Source organism: Echiichthys vipera (assembly GCF_963691815.1).
Source record: "Echiichthys vipera genome assembly, chromosome: 8".
Lineage (NCBI taxonomy): Eukaryota > Metazoa > Chordata > Actinopteri > Perciformes > Trachinidae > Echiichthys > Echiichthys vipera.
The window spans coordinates 30,657,465-30,674,821 of NC_139833.1; the positions used below are offsets into that span (position 1 = coordinate 30,657,465).

Genomic DNA, 17,357 nt, shown 5'->3' on the forward strand with positions numbered 1-17,357 from the left:
ATTCTGTCAAAAGTCGGCTGTATGTGATTTTGACAAAGGTGACCCGTAAAAACAGCCGTATTCCGACCAGCTGTATGTTGGCAGAGCGCCACCTACTGTACCGGAGGTCGAGTTACTCTGTCATTTTCCCATTCAACCCCCTCTTATGTATTTGTGGGGAATTTCACTAATCCAATTATTCCTTTAACCAGTGAAAGACCTTTTTTGGGTGTTCTACCCCTGAATAGAGGTTAAAAAAATGCGAAAAGACTGTAATTGATGTAATTCTTAATTATGATTTACATTTTTACGAGCTGCTGAGTCGAAAAACTGAGCCCTTTGAAGCCAAAAGCGGATACAGGCATTAGCTCAATGCTAACACATAGTGGGAATTACCAAAAACGCTAACAGAAATTAGCTTCAGGATGTTGATATTATCCAAACAAGAAAAATAACTCCCATAGCTAGCATAACTGCTACAACCACGAGGCAAATAAATAGTTACTGTTTATTTGTATCATTGCAATATTTACTGATTTACAATAATGAAAAAAAAAAAGTCCATTAGCTTAATACTAACACATAATGGGAATTACCATCAACATGCTAACAAAAATTAGCATCACGATTGCAACCCCAACCTAATAAATCATCCACATGCTTATAAAGCGTAGTGCTCATACTTACTGGCATTTGATTACTCTCAAAATGCTTCAGTGTCACTTACAGAACTATAGTTAGCCTAAAATGGACAAGTTTCTTTTTCTGCAGCTGGTTGACGCACCCCCCAGCGGACACACCCCCAGCGTTTCTAAGAAGAGAGTACTGCTTAGTTTTTAGGGTTTCAAAACCTTATTTTTTTCATACTTGGCAATATTTTTATTTATTTAAACTTAGCTGGTTGGTTAATAACTTTTTTTCTGTAGTGTGACAAACCCAGATCCCACTTTTGTCAGTGCTTTACATGGACTTTGAGCTTGACAAAATCTTAGATCCTTATTTTAAAGATTGCCACAAAAACACAGAATCTGCATGCTTTCTTGTAGTATTCATCTTCTACCTGTTGATGATAGCTTTATTGGATTTTGATTCATGTACTTGAGTCCATAGACTTTCAATTTCAACAGGTATATTTATAGCTCAATACACAGTGACAGTCACAGAGACCTCTTAAACCTGCAGATGGTACGACTCTGGCTGGGGGAATATGACCCAGTGATCTCCTGTTGCTGTATTGTAAATATTGCCTGTGTTATTATGAGAATAATCACATAGTCATATGTGTATTAGTGTGTGCATGTGCATTTGCCTGCTTGCATGCATACCTGTGTGTGTGCTTTTTGTGTCTCCGCTCTCTCTCTTTGTCTGGCTGATTAAACAGAAAAGAGAAGTCCTTGGTTGTGTCCTTGCCTCCATGGCATTGCAGTAAACCCTCCAGAGGACACACAGAGAGGCTGGGCTGCTCTAGACTATAGACAGCTCATTATAAAAGATGGATGCTTTTGCTTCCCCGCTTCTTTTAACTATAGCCAGTGGCAGAAGTGGACCTGTTTTTTCAATTAATTTCAGTTCAGTTTTATTCATAGTGCCAAATCATAACAAAAGTTATCTGAGGACACTTTACGGAGTAGGTATAGAGCAAACTCCATGACTTATTTATGATTTACATAGACCCAACAATTCCCCCGTAGAGTATGGTGGCAACGAAAACCTTCCCTTTAACAGGCAGGAACGTCAGACAGACCCAGCTCTGTGGAAGACGGACAACTGTCTTGACAAAATCAGCTTAAAAATAACATCCTAGCTAAGGGCTCGTAAGCCCTAGCTGTAAGCTTTATCAAAAAGGAAAGTTTTAAGTTTACTCTTAAATATGGGGACAGTGTCTGCCTCCCGACTATCACTTGGGAGTCGGTTCCACAGGAGAGGAGCTTGGTAGCTGAAGGCTCTACCTCCCATTCTACTTTTGGAGACTCTAGGAACGACGAGAAGCCCTGCATTCTGAGAGCGCAGCGATCTAGTCGGGTAATACGGTACTGTGAGCTCTTTAAGATACGTCAGGGCCTGACCTGCTTGTGTTATTTGCTTGGAAGTTAGCTGTGGTTGAATGATATTTCATTCACTGATTTTAGGTCACTGACATCCACCAGGACATCATCAGCGGTTTTGGTTTGTTTGCCACGTGACATGAGTGACAGCTAAAGTTAGCATTAGCTAATCAGTAATTTCCCTCTTCATTAGAGCCAGGCTCAGGTGTTGACTGATTTTTTTCTTCTTCTTCAAACTGTATTACTGTCCTTTTTGAACATTGTTGTCTCTAAATTTCTGGGAACAATTCAGGATCTCGAACCAAACGGGCAAAAGGAAGTGGAATAGGAACTTAGCCAGTGCTATTAACTTTCTACAATCCAAACTGTTGCCCTGCAGAGTAGAAAGGCTTGAGCATAAGTTTGATCCTGGCTCTTGCCTCCCTGTTTTCAGAGTTTTGTGAAAGGCTGCATGTTGAAAGACAAAAGATCAAGGTGATTTAAATAAGCATAACATTGGCATTTCCACCAGTGATGGATTCAGCTTTAATGCAGCTACCACAGCTGGTTTTCTGGCCACAGTGCTCTGTGGTGGTCTGGACTGGGACAAAAGGAGGGGGGTCCACTAGAAGTTTGTTGGTGGTGGTCACCAGACGTGCTCTAGATGATTGCTGGGTGATATACGAGCTGTGACATAACTTTAGCGTGACAGATATAGGGGGAAAAGAACAGAAGAAGAGGAAGAGAGAGAGTTAACGGTATAATGAGCAGAATGAAAAATGAAAGTCAGAGGGAAAATAAAGGTTGAAGGGAAAAGTGACAGAAAGAAGGAAATAAAGAGATTGAGAGTGTGGGGTGGACCTCAGTGCCCAGAAACACAACTGGCCATTGGCTCTCTTTATTAAACCCAGCCTTTACACCTAGTTGAATGCCAGGTTAGACACAAACACACGGGCACACGCACACGCATACGTAAAGAGACATATATATGCATGGATGCAGGCCCATCTCCATCTTCATCAGATCCTATGTGTACTCCTGATCTCACAGCATACAATCCCATTTAAGGCCAATGATGGCAAGAATATTTGGATACAGCGAGCGTATGCTCTCACTGCATAGCGACAAGAATCAAGTTGATAATAATAGTCCAGGACTTACGCATTACTAACAGTATCATTATTAAAACAAGTCTTTTGTTTTTACAAGTTCCCCTACATATACAATGGGGGATGGGGCGGTTGGGAGGAAAATAGAGAAAAGAGTGGAAAAAAAGCTTTTCAAGGTTACGTCGGGAAGATCTATTTATACTATGCTTCACACTGATATTGCTTGGAAACAGATACAATCTCTTAGAAGACCAAAGTCAACAACAGTTTTTACGCATTTTTGCACTGCATGAAACAGGCTGCTCCTGTCATGGTCAGCAGTCCACATCCCTGTGATCTTACTACCTTAAGGAGCATGGGTCTGACGCAAATCCCCCTGTGACACTGTAGTATAATAAGTGTCGGTAATAGCTCTGTGTTATTGGAGAGGGAAAAGTGTCAATTTTCATATCACTCTGTCACCTCAGTAAACTAATCCTTGGTATGCTGTGTGTTTAATGTTGTCTGATCGCAGAACGTACCCCTCTTTCTTTTCACCTTCCTTTCCCCCTCCTTGGTGTTTCTCTCTTGCCCATAATGCAGCTGTTGGTAGCATAGTCCTGGTTATAAGTCTGAACAGGGGAGGTTGCACTCCGCTCAGTTTTCCACTGTTTTGGCTGACATGGCCTTCTTACTCACAAGTTGAAAGTCTCCCATCGATTAATCAGGACAAGCCAGAGGAACATACAGCTTTGCCCTGTCATATAATAGGCTCATACACTTAGCTCATGGAGATTATTTTGATAGTCCTTTCTCCTTGTTTCACAGTGGAAGTGAAAGAAGGAAGGGCATGAGCCTTTTTTTCATGGTCTGTGGTTGTCACAAATGTCAGTAAAGAGATGGGAAGCTTAATGAAAACCCTGAGATGTCTGTTTCAGCATGGCTGGCCCCTCACTCAAGTATCCATACTTCTTTGAAGAGGTAACTTATTGGTTTGAGAGAAATTTTTGCCTGTCTACTTGTCTGCTTCACGGATTGACATCAGGGTAGGAAGAAAGCAGGAGGGAGAGGAAAGAAAGAAGGCTTTTTCATCCATACGCAACCTTATTTCTGACATTAAAAACACGTTGTGTCAGCATCAGAGAACCGATAAATAAATCTTGGATGGAACTTGAGACGGTTCTTGTCAATGAAAACTTCAATGAGCTACAGACGGCCCTCGCTCCACTCCTGGCAGATTGTGATGATGTTTTAAATCAATCCAGACTCGGCCTTCCTCCTTTCTTTTGTCTTCTTGAAGCTCTCTGCTCTTTCTCTGTTGCTCACTTCAGTCCATAGCTAATGAGAGAAGCCAGTAGAGTCAATGAAAAACAGAAGTTTGTTGTGTTGTGTTGTCCCACAACTGGGCATCAGATTACATGGATATTTATGTATTTAATGGGATGAGAGGAATATAAAGTGCCTGAGGTCTGCTCCTCCATTAAACAACATCTCAAGTCAATTTTCACCGAACAAGGACTTTGGACACACACACACACACACACACACACACACACACACACACACACACACACACACACACACACACACACACACACACACACACACACACACACACACACACACACACACACACACACACACACACACACACACACTCATACTGTACATATACTGTATTATGTGTGTACATTACACACATCTCCTTCTCATGGTCATCATTCAACTTTTCTACACACCATCCACTGGCTTCTGCAGGAAGATGATATATAAAAGGATTCAGAAGTCTACTGAGAGTGCGCCAAGGATTATCTCTTCCTTGTTTGTTTGAATAGTAGCCCACTTTTCTTTCATAGGAATACAATAAGATGTGATTCCATGCATGCTGAAGGGCATGAAAGATCCCAGTACAGGATCTGGAAGAGTGAGTTTCATGTCCAACTTTTTATCACTCAGAGGCATCTTTCTCAGAGGCATCTTTTCACTTACAACTGAATCCAAAATACCATTGGCACAGTTTAGCACTTGTAGTGGTTGTTATTGGATCTCAAAGATCTATTAGGCTTTTTAGATACCTGGTCATTGGTAGTTTAGAAAGGCAGTTTAGTCAGTTGGCCAAACTTTGGAAGAGCAGAGTTTCTGTAGATTTTGTAATTTAGAGCTGGAATACTCTACACCTGACTCTCCTCTGTCAAGGGTAAACTAAAATTTGATGTGAAAACCCCCTGCAGCTGCAGTTTCAGAAACAGTACAATGGTAAAGACTTGTACATCCCTACAATGTGTCATCAATTGATAATGTATAAAACAGACCTAGAAAGACAAGTCAGGGTGTGCAGCTATAGTAAGGTATACATTGTTGTTTTCTATATTATAGTGAAGTGATGGCGCTGCATTTAAAATTATATTAGTCACCGAAGGAAATAACAGTTGTCGTATCAGAAAAGCATCAGGAGCATCACTAAAACGTTAAAGCCATTAAGGGAAAAGACTAATTCAACACCTTTACTTTCACCCCAAAGTACATATTGGTGTGAAGAGTAAGAATCATAAGGAATGCATTACATATAGCAGTTCGTACTAATCACTGAGACATGAAACAAAATGCACTGTAAGTAGAATGGGCTTTAAAGCACCCACAGTAGACTGCTGTGAATGTTACTAAGCCCCGAATCAATGACAGCTTCAAATAAATGTGTTTGTATTTAAGTCATCTGGTAGTGTCTGCAGAGCTGGCTCCCTGCTGTGAGCCAACCGTCCCATCTAAGGATAGTGACTAGTGCCGAGTGAGCACATAGCTCCACGTCACAAGGCCATAAATTTCCACTGCAACTCCCATTGAAGTGCCTCAGCACCAAAACCTCAGTCACGTCTTGGCTACCACCACACACAGACACAGTCAGCCTCTGCAAAGCTGAGACATAAATATTGATCTCAGTGGATTATTGATAAACAAGAACTCTATGCTTGGTTTCTGTTTAATACTGTCCCATGGGGGGAAGAGAGAGAGGGAGAGAGAGAGACGTTTCTGTGACGGAGGGGCTGGTTCAGCGTCATTAGCTGCGGTCTGTACTTTTGAGCATCTCTCTCATGGAGGAACCACACTGGCATTCCAGCCTGGCTGCTACTTCAAAGTCAGAATGCCACCGTTTCGTAGGCTAACCAACTTTGTCAGGGCAGCATTAGGCTGGGGATATGGGAGATTGAGAGGCAGGCCCTCTCATCCAGAACTGTGTTTTAATGGCCTATCTCACCACCGACTAATCATCTCCTTACAAGTGGCAAAGCGGGAATCCTCTGTCACAGCACATGTTTCTCTATCACTCTTTGCACATCTGTCTCTCCCTTTTTCTCACATCTTTCTCACTTGTTCTATAGCTCTTTCGCTTGGTTTTGCTTTGCAACCCCCCGTCTCTCAAACCCCACTGCCTAGGCCCATTAGTGATGGCCAAATTGCTTCCGCATGAAGACTCTTTAATTGTGGTAATTCGGTGGCAGTGAGAACCAAGGTTTGAATGTGCGGAGAACATGTGTCACTGCTTTAGTGGGCAGACGGAAAGGCAGGCAGCACCTGGAGGGGATGGTAATAATGGAAATTAGACCCCCAGTCTCTGCTACCACCAGCACTTACACCCCATCACTGTCTTAATACTACCACTGTTATAGGCAGCTTGCCTCTAACTCTGTTGTTCTGTTCATCCACCGAACTATATGGTGAAGAATCTTGAGTTAAAACTTTTGCATCTGTAGATGTAGGTGTAGAAAAATTGACTGGTGATGGATTTTTTTTTAGAATAAGTCAAATCCTGGCAGTAGGGTAGGTTAACAATGCTAGCTATTGCTGCTCAAGTAAACTGTCCAGTTTCTATTCCATTTATTTCAAAACACTCTGCTGCTTACTAAAATGTTGAATGCATCATTTCCTATGTGCAAATGAAGTTTTCCTGCAGATACTATAAGTCTTGCCAAGTTTAAGGCCATCAGAATTACTCTAATGGCTTTCATTATTGACTCTAGGCTGATTTAGTGTTTCTGTCAGTCACTGGTAGAAAGCAGCTCCATTTATTTATTTTTGAAAATGTCAAAAATTCTCATCAAGCGACACATTATGATAATGCTAATGCTACATTTGTTTCTTTTCAAATCTGCACTATCTTAAGAATGTTTTTCTGATGAGATTTTGTTAAAAGGGATGAGTCTCCCCTGCAGACTTGTGTTCGCCGACTGCCACAGCTGCTTTCGTCTCTGCTTTAACTGCAGGACAAACCGCCAGTGGTTCACCTTGTCTTTTTTCCTGTCGCGCTTTCTCTTCCTGTGTCTGTATTTTTGCTATGTGTCAGTACTGGGCAAGGTGCCAGCACACCTCCTGCTCCTACTTACTGCTTCTACTTCAGCCCTTCCTGACTTAGGAGAGACAGTTATTGTTTCTGCATCAGCTCTTAATGGCTCAGCTGGCTGCTTTCGGTCTACCAAACTTTTCTCTGTCTACCTTTCTTTTCTGGAAGCCCCCTACTGTAACTGCTGTGGGCCTGTTGCCAGACTTGGAGCTTTTAGTACTTTAGGTTCTCTTTCCTTCTCTTTCTGAATACTTGCCCGTTTGGTTTAGGGTTTGGCCATAGTGTACATCCTCTTGTCAGCTGATCGTCATCACATTTAAAACTGATCCCTAATGCATTAATACATGCCAGGGACTGGTTTTCTGAAAACTTTGGGAACCCTTTACTGACTATAATATGATTGTGTGGATTGGAGGGGAAATAACTTGAACTATAACATCACTTCAATAGCTAGTTTTGGCAAATGCTGTACCTCCTTCTCTTTACATCTACTGTTTTTGGTCTTGTAGTGTGCATCAACCAGTCCCAGATATTGTTAGTTATCAGACCTCACCTCTAGTAATAGAGACAGTTTTTCTAAATTTCAGGAACATACTGTACATTACAAACCCCTTTCTCCCATAGAGGAGGGCTTCTGCAGTCCCATTTCTTCATCTTGAATGGAGGCTAATACAAACACTATGCTTCTTGTTTTAGAATGTAGCCTCGCCTGGTCTAGCATTATGGGCAGTCAAGTTTCCCATACCATTCCTCAAAGCAGTGAGAGCAGGACATGTTGGAATGTGTAAAACATGGCAAGACTGCAGATGTCCACACACACACACACACACACACACACACACACACACACACACACACACACACACACACACACACAGACATACGGAGAGGATGTATGCAGAAAGCAAAAAAGCAGCCTTCCCATGCTGTCCTGTGTATGCTTTCTCTTTCCTTATCTATTCATTCATTCTTTCTTTTTCTTTCCTTCCCTTAGTATTTCTTAACAGACTTTCCATCCCTCCTTCCCTTCATATTTTCCACACTCTCATCAGCGTTCAGGATGGTAAATCCAGCTGCCCACAGTTGCCCTCAGAGTGTTTGATGGAGTGCTGTAGCCTCTGGCCCCTAGCTGTGTGTTTATGTACTTCTTGCACCTGCCCTTGCTTGTAGAGTAACAACGCCACACACATTCACTCACTCACTCACTCATTCACTCAAACACCGAAACACACATGTTTGGCTGTAATACACACACTAATGCATCTCACATACATGAACCAAACTGAATACCACTGTTAAGTCAAGAAACTACCAACCCTTGTGTTTTTCCTCTTCCTGTGTACCCCACTTTTTTATAGGCTAACAGCTGGACAAAACATTGTCCAGAGCCCCCCCACGCACAAGCCACCACCCCAGCAGGTGCACTGTGCCCTTTAGGACATCTACGTGGGCAATGTGGGATAGTGATATCAAAGTGCAAATAGAGTAGGGGGAATGGCCCCTGTTGTGTTCCAGATTGGCTTGCACTTTTAACATCTCCATCTTTTCCAGAAAGAATGAAGGACTCAAGGGAATAGTCAGTCTGTGTGGAGGCCTACTCATCACTGTTGCAATCACTTTTCCTTCAGTACTGTTTTGAAAAAGGCCAAATGGTCACTGGATCTGGATATCCATTCTCTACGATGTTCTGTTCTTTCAGGGTAGATGGGTCATATGTTTTTGGGTTCACTCGATAATAAAGCCAAATGTCTGGTGCAATACTTTTATGGCAAATGTGTGTTAGCTATATTGTTTCCAGGAAGGGAATCCTAGCTTTATGTAGTGCCTATGTCATTCTCTATCATTCCCTCTGGTACTGGATCACATCAAATAACCTAAATGTCTGTGTGATATGTGTGTATCTGGATGTGCATATATGTGTGTGTGAGCTTTGCACATACTGTAGATGCTTCTCTGAAATAGTCAGTGTGGTAACTCTGTTCCCCAGTTTCTACTTTGTTTCTGCTTAGGCTTTGTCATATTTTGACATTTTTATTCAGTTGTCAGGCATATTTTTTTATACACTTTTAAGATCTTGGTTGTTTTTAACCATTTATTTTAACTTGATAAATGATTAGTCATCTGACACATATTTAAAGTTGTTTTTAAGACTTGTCTTCTGTTAATGGCCTGCTGACGGAAACGCTACAGCACACATCCAACAACGCCACTGCAAAAACCGGCTTTTAAGGTTGTTTTTTTTCTACAAATAGCTTTTCGGTTACACGTGTTACGATACGATCTCTGTTAATATTTACATTTGATAGTAAAGAAACTACGGAAGCTATAAAACGACAACAACACAGAAGACACAGCGTGGTATAACTGCAGTAGCATGCAGCTAACATTAGCTTACCTTGCTACTTAGCCTGAATAGATATTGTGTCAACCCAACTCGTTTCAAGTAGAAATTTAGAAAAAATATTCTTAAAATCTACACACACTTAGAATGCAAGCGTGGGAAGGAGAGACAAAAGACAAAACCGTCCTTGAGCGAGCCAGTCATTTTGACAATAGTGTAAATTGTTTTTAGTAATTATTCAAGGTATATGTAGGGTTTTAATTAAAAAATACATTGATATTTTTGCATGTAACATACAGTATAGCTATTAGAATATTGGCCCAAGAGTAAGAAATCAATTGCTTGTTTATGTTCTGGGATGATACAATTCACAAATATACCAGATCTATACTATATATATAAAACATCTGTCCTTTAGTGTAGACAAGAAAGCTGATAGATAAGGAGGTAACTAAAGTCACAGAGGGACAGAAGCACTGCTCTGTTTGACCTGCAGATATATTAAGTGGCAGGCAGGGAGACACAGGGAGGGTTATTAACATCCTCATCTTCCATCTGGGCTGATAGAGGGCCTCTCAGACAGCAGGTGAAGAGGTTGCTGGGTAATTTGTCTAAAAGAGGGAGAGGAGGGAAGTCAGTGGTTAGGGATTTAAGCAATTGCCAGCAATTCTCTTTGTTAAATGTGCTGTGTGTCTACTTGAAACCTGTCTGTATTCACACTGCCTGCTGTTGTACATTAAAACTACCTTTGAACTATAAGTTGATTGGGCTTAACAAGTGCAAAACACACTGATGTAAAACAACCTACTAAAGTTAGTTTGTTTATGCAGGGTCCAGATTTGGATTACCTAACTAGGTAAAAATTTGAACAGTAGTGATTTGACCGAAAATACAGAGAAAGGAGGTAGAAGAACTGTGGAGAGTAAGAAGAGTTTATTTAACTAGAAGAGTTGAATAATAAGATGTTAGACAAAAAGTCTGAGACAAAGTGGATGTGGATGAAAGAAGGCTTTTAGATGTCAAGACCAGTTTTTTTTCTGGTAGCTTCTTGAGCTGTTGCCAAATAATGACCTGCTGTGCTTTCATAGCCTCTCTGGTACCACACATGTGTTCCCTGATATCCAATTCATCTGCTTCATTTGTTCTTGATCCATTTTGATGTACGTTTCTATTGAATTTTTGAGTTTCTCTTTGCTGTTCGTGCTTCTTTTGACCTGGTGGTCCTTGAGTCATTGGGCCAGAGTTTGACAGAAAAAGCCCAACTGAGTTGTAAACTCAGTCAGAAAATACTGTGGACACTTGGAGGAAATGAAGTGCTATCACTGTAAGAGGGGATTATTCCGAAAGTAAAGCCTTATTGGAACAGGTGATGTAAGAATTTAATGTGATTCCCTCGGACAGTTCCAGCTCAGTGGAAGAATGTAGCATGTGATGGATGGATCCTGCTCTCCTCTCTCAACAGGCGGTTTGGCAGAGAACTCTCTAAACTCTACAGTATCTTTTAGCTCTCCAGCTATTTCTCCCTTCTCCTCTTGTTATGTGTTTGAAATAGCCTCTCACCATAGAAATAACATTAACATATCATAATGGCAAGTATGTAATCCCCCCCAACTCCTTCCCACAGTGCAAACTGTTTCATTTTGGAAAGATGGCAGATGGAAGGTTCTTCCACACTATGCTGCCATTAAGAGAAATAATCATAGAGTCAAGAGTACTTGAGGCTCCTGTGATGTAATGCTGGTGTTAGGTGAGTTGTAGTTGACACTAAGCTGGAAAGTGGTGTGACTATTGGATATTGTTTTGGAAAGATATATCCTTTATATTGGCCTATTACTCATACTCCTAATAGTCCCTGGTATTTAACTTAAAATGTTTTAGTCAATCAACTCAGTAGATTTACTGGGAACTTGTAAAACATTTAGATCAAGCACTTGACAATTTAACAGTTTTTATCTTTTTTAATATCCTTCCTTGGCACTTTTTAATAACAATATGACTGTGATGTTGTATCCAAAATCCCATCAGTATACTGTAAGGGTTTTTAAAGGAAACTTTCTAAATCCAGAGCCATAAAAATACAAAGACATAAAAACACATAGATAAATACACATTAAATAATCCAAATTAAAAAATACTGGTGACTGGCATATATTGTAGAAATACTAAGAAGTCAGGTGCGGATAAAGGTGTATAACACATCATAGTAAAATGTGTATTTAATGTTCTAGCTTTGGGGGACCGTTCACTTATGTTTTAACAAACTTTGCCGCCTACTGATTTATATCAGTTAGCTTTTGTGTGACATATGTCAGGGTCTAGACAACAGGTCCACCTTGGAAACAGAGGCCACTACTGTCATCCCTGCCAAAGTTTAGATAAATGCAACACACTCTGACTGGTGTTGGTGATAACCGTGTTTAAGAGCACCTGGTTTCTCAGAACTTTGAGAGACGGAAAGGGAAAGAAGGGGTTCAAGACCAATTAAAGGCCAATCAAGTGTTTAACGGAGCCACGGCAGCGGTGTTTAAACCTGCCGGACTGCACTTCATTTTCACTTTGTTTCCTTTTTATTAGGTGTGAAGTCTCTGGGCCCGTCACCGACTCTCGAGGGCTCGGTCCAAAACCTGGAGCTGAAGTTCTGCAGCCGTGCGACGGTGAAATGCGCCTCAGGAACCGTGGGAGCTGTAAAAGTGTGCGCCAGGACCCCAGGTGTGTGCAGCTGTGCCCTGTTAAAACTTTACTGCCTGTGTAGGAGGGAGAGAGTGAGACCGACTAGACTCTTCTTTTACTTTTTTAACTAATACTTTTACACACTTCACTCTGTCTTCCTCTCTTTCTCCGGCCCAATCTTTATCTTGATTTCTTTCCAGCTATGTGATTCAGTTCTGTTTTTCTCCTGGGGTGCTGTCATTGGGCTTTGGCCATGTCTTTGATGGCAAGGATGTTATTGGAGCTAGTGTCATAGCACAGAGTTCACAAGGTCAACTGCACACATGATGTCAGGCAGATTATAAGATGTATAGCAGCTGTCAATATATAAATACAAGGAGGAAAAGCATGTGAACTACATTTTCTTATTTCAAAATAATTATCTACAAGGGATTCATAAAATAATGTACTCATTTTAGGTAATGGCTACAAAGGTGTAGACAAAAGATGTAAACACCAGTTTACTGTACTGTACTGTAATGGCCATCATATTCCCGTTGGTCGGTTTTACCTTGTCACAGCTATTCCTTTTGTCAATGCATTTGGTCTGTTAGACATATTAAAGACTGTTTCTGCAACACTCTAATATTATTTTTTAGCAGAATTCTCCTGCCATTTGGACATGGATGATATATGTAATTTTGTTGTCGCTTGTTGCTTTGAAGGCCAACACTTTTGATTAATAGTTTAATTGGAATTTATGTTAACATAGTTACTTTATCACTAGAAACAACATGCTTTTCTCAATTCACATCTGTGAATATGAATAGTTTGTTTTGATTCTGGTCACTGGGTCATATTAAAAAGCCTTTAAACTCTTGTGTCTTAGGTTCAGGAGAGGGAGTGAAGGAGAAGCTTGTGCCTCTGATTCAGGGTCCATCTGACACGAAAGAACTCCATATGAGCCGCTGGCTTCATGAGATTCGCAAGCCTGAATCGTTGCTGGCTCCTGACCTGCTGGTGTTTTCTGTTCAGGTCCCTCAGCAAGGAGACGACTTCAGAAACTCAGGTAGAAGATTTTGCAAGTGCATGCATTACCTCCTCTCCTCTCCTCTCCTCTCCTCTCCTCTCCTCTCCTCTCCTCGCCTCTCCTCTTCTCTCCTCTCCTCTCCTCTCCTCTCCTCTCCTCTCCTCTCCTCTCCTCTCCTCTCCTCTCCTCTCCTCTCCTCTCCTCTCCTCTCCTCTCCTCTCCTCTCCTCTCCTCTCCACTCCTCTCCTCTCCTCTCCTCTCCTCTCCTCTCCTCTCCTCTCCTCTCCTCTCCTCTCCTCTCCTCTCTTCTCTTTTCATCTCCTCTCCTCTCCTCTCCTCTCCTCTCTTTCTACTGTATCCATCATTGTACATTCCTCTCTGGTACAATTTCTTGCTCAACCTGTGTATTTTTTAAATCACAAATCATCATTCCACGTTTATATATCAGTTTTTAGCTCATTTTCCGGTTGTGGTTTTGGTGTTTGGACTTGTGACAGGCACTGGTAGTCCATATTCCATCTCAATTATTGGTGATCTGATGCAAGAGTCCCGATTTGTTTTGGTTATCATATTTTCCTTCCTCCTGTTATGTCACGCAATGCCCCCTTTCAGTTATTTGTTTATTAAAGCCGTTAAGTGTTTTCCACTTTAGGATCCTTGAGGCGGGGTTGGCAACTCGGCGTCTCCTTACAGGCAGCATGAGTTCTCTAAACAGCAGTTAGTCTCTGTCAGCGCTGACCTGAGCTGGCTAACAACAGCTAACCACTCGAGGATTGCTGTTGAAGGCTGCACTGATGTCAGGTTGCAGTTTTTGATTGCATCCTTAGACCACAGATTATATTTCTTGTGTCAGTGCAAGAGTGTGTGGGTGTATACATGTGTGTTTACAGGGAGGGTGTTGGATTATTTAGAAGCACTTTCAAAAGACTAAGAATGCAATTCAGATTCCAAAGCTCAAAGTGCTGTGGTGCTTGATTTAGTAAGTTGGATATTTAATGACTACTGTACAAGGCTGTGCATCTCATGTATCCACATCAGTAACCAGGTATGTCATCATCTATATAGTATGGTCTCCAGTGTTCTTTCATGCAAAAATTCCTCCTGTAGTGCTTTCTTCTGTGAATGAGGCCATGAATATCAGTATGTCATCACTAACCTTTATTCCCACCTGCAACTGCAACTACTTCTCCTTTCGAGCAGTTCTACTGGCTTCCCAGGCAAGATTGATATCTTTGGAAGGAGATGTACTTGACAGTCTCTCCCATGTTATGGCCTTCAAACTCTCTCTTAAAGTCCACAAAAGGTGAGTTTCTCAAAGTACACCCTGGGCTGTTATCCTGCAACCCCCTCCCACCAACAGCAGATACAGGAGAAGCCAGGGATGACAATGTAAAACAATACACCTCCAGTATTTGTTTTCAGAGTTGTCTTTAGAGTCACAACTTTACATCACTTTTAATACAGGGCTGCAGAGATTCATCGTGTGGCCTTGACTTACATAAACCCCCAAACCTGAATCATATCAGGCCCCTGGGCCTTTAACATGTCAGCGCTGAGATGCAGATAAAGCTAGTCTCGGCAGGTTTCAGACTGTGAGGAGAAGATGCAGCTGTAGCTAGAGAAGTCAAGTGAGAAGATAAGTACAGTTAAGAGACAGTGGATTTGGAGGTCACCCCTAATCAGGAATTCCCATCCATTGCTGTTTGAATGTCGCCCAGTCAATCACTGTCCCATTGCTAGTGCACACAGGGCAAGCATGCTGCTACAAATTGAAAATGCAAGGCAGGGAAAAGCTTACATTTCATATGCAACTCACAGTTTCATAAATGGGAGTATAGTCATTGAATAAATGTCCATGCAATGACATAAGAGCAGGTTTTAAAAGTAATGTTGTGTTTCTGACAAGGGGTTGTTCTACCCTTTACAGCCTCACAGACATAGATAGATATTTTTTTGGAACTCTGGTAAATTCTATTTAGTGCACATCCTCAGACAATTACTTTGATTTAGAGAGCATATTATTTCAGCACAGCAATGGCTCATAAAGACAGTACATATTTTTGGAATATTAAAAACTGATCTGAACACAAACCAGAAGACCAGAAGGAAGGGAAAAGGGGGGCCGAGAGAAAGAAGATGAAGGTGAAAGGGAGGTGGGGGTCTGACTCCCAGAAGCATGGATATATCTCCAGCAGATGTGGAGCAGTGGAGGCATGCACTCCTTCTCATCACTGCCTCACTAATCTCCTCTTGTTTTACTCTTCTGGTGTTTAACATTCTTTGTTTCTTGCTTGCTTGCTTTCGCACTCATGCTTACATACATTTCTGGGGTTTTATTTCTTAGAAGTCTGACAAGACATACATTTGGTCTGTACTAGGTACAAAGGAACACACTGTAATGAATGCAAGCAATTTAAATATTTACTTTTTTGTATTTTCACTTAATTTTTTTTACAGCTGACACACACACACACAGGCGCGCGCACACAGTATTTCAGCGATAATTTTTTCTCTCTCACTCTAACTTTTTTGGGTGTCTATTTGAAGGTCTGGGTTTTGTACGGTGGTCAGGCTTACATCAAAGCTTTTGGTCAGTCCACATGTCCCATGTCCCCGCTGTCATCCAGAGGGTGACTGGGAGCCTGTTAGAGCAGTGTTAATGGAATGATGGATGCAACGCCTCATTCAGCCAGAGATGAAAGGTAGAGTAGCACCGCTCTAAATGGGCTGCACCCTTTGCTCCCATAAGACCGACTCAGAGGTTCAACATTTTGTGATCATGACATTTCTGAATTGCTGGAGTACTTGGCCTTGGCATCAAACACATTTTATCCGTCCCATGTGGCTCTGTTGATTCCATTTAGCAAATTTTTAAAGCGGCATCATTATGCAATAAGCATATAACCGGGGAAAGGGAGTAAGAGAAAAGCTAACTCCTCACACCAAGGACATGCCGAAAACATTAAGATATAATGAGCCGTAATCAACTTTTCTATTGTATTTTTCACTTGATTAGTCGCTTCTGGCTTTTGTAGGGAGGCAACACAAAGCACAGCAATGCTCTGGGATCTGCCCGCCCATTTCTGAAAGCATAATATTTATCTAAGGAAGGGGGAGCTTGTTGCTAATTGACATCAAGCCACCAACATGTAGTCACTGAATTTTTTGAATATACTAACATGTAATAGTGCTTTCACAAATATATCCCTTATTTTCATGTTTTGGTGTATGTGATTGACTGCGGTTGGTTATAAGTGGGGAGAAGCCTTGTCTTTAGTGTTTCCCCACTGGTCATGTACGTGTGATCTGTGTGCTGTCTCATTTCTTAGAGGATGTGACAGGCTCTGGGAATTTCCAGCACTTTCCTTATGGATCATTTAATTAATCCCAGAAGCCATTTCCTCCATGTCTGACATTTTCCCTTTTTCAGAGCTGAGAAAGGTCCAAATCCCTGAGGTCACCTCTGATACAATATATGGTCTACTAAACAGCTAAATTCTTGTGTGAACGGCCAGTCACACAAGTCTCCACTCAAGACTACAGCACTCTCATCATGACACAGTTGTCAACCTGAAATATTGTAAGAAAAAACCTCAAAGAATGTGGGGTAATGTTAATTTTCACTGCACTGAAGTGATGATAGTGAAAATAATTGAATGCGTGGTCCGGCATTTTAAAGGAATATGTTTTAATCTTCTCTCTATCTCTCTCTCGCTCTTTCATGCACGGTTAATTCACCAAGGAGATAAGTTGCTTTCAAACATGGCCAGTGACATCTGTTTTCTATCTAATTGTTTACCAGTGAAGACGAAATTCCAATTTACTTAGAAAATGAAGCGATTGGGTTGGGTGGCTAGGGATGGTGTTTGGAGGGAGTCCCTCTTCACTTGTAGAACTCCTGCAGATCCAG

The 17,357-nt window shown here is 41.4% G+C and overlaps 1 protein-coding gene across 3 annotated transcripts in view; it reads left to right on the forward strand.

Moving 5' to 3' along the window:
• Positions 1 to 17,357, forward strand: part of vps13b (vacuolar protein sorting 13 homolog B) — a 387,717-nt gene that overhangs the window by 93,707 nt on the left and 276,653 nt on the right. For all 3 annotated transcript variants that reach the window (XM_083918688.1, XM_083918687.1, XM_083918689.1), the window contains exons 18-19: positions 12,343 to 12,477; positions 13,307 to 13,486. In XM_083918688.1, the coding sequence (XP_083774814.1) occupies positions 12,343 to 12,477; positions 13,307 to 13,486 (315 nt within the window). The remainder of the gene's footprint in view (positions 1 to 12,342; positions 12,478 to 13,306; positions 13,487 to 17,357) is intronic.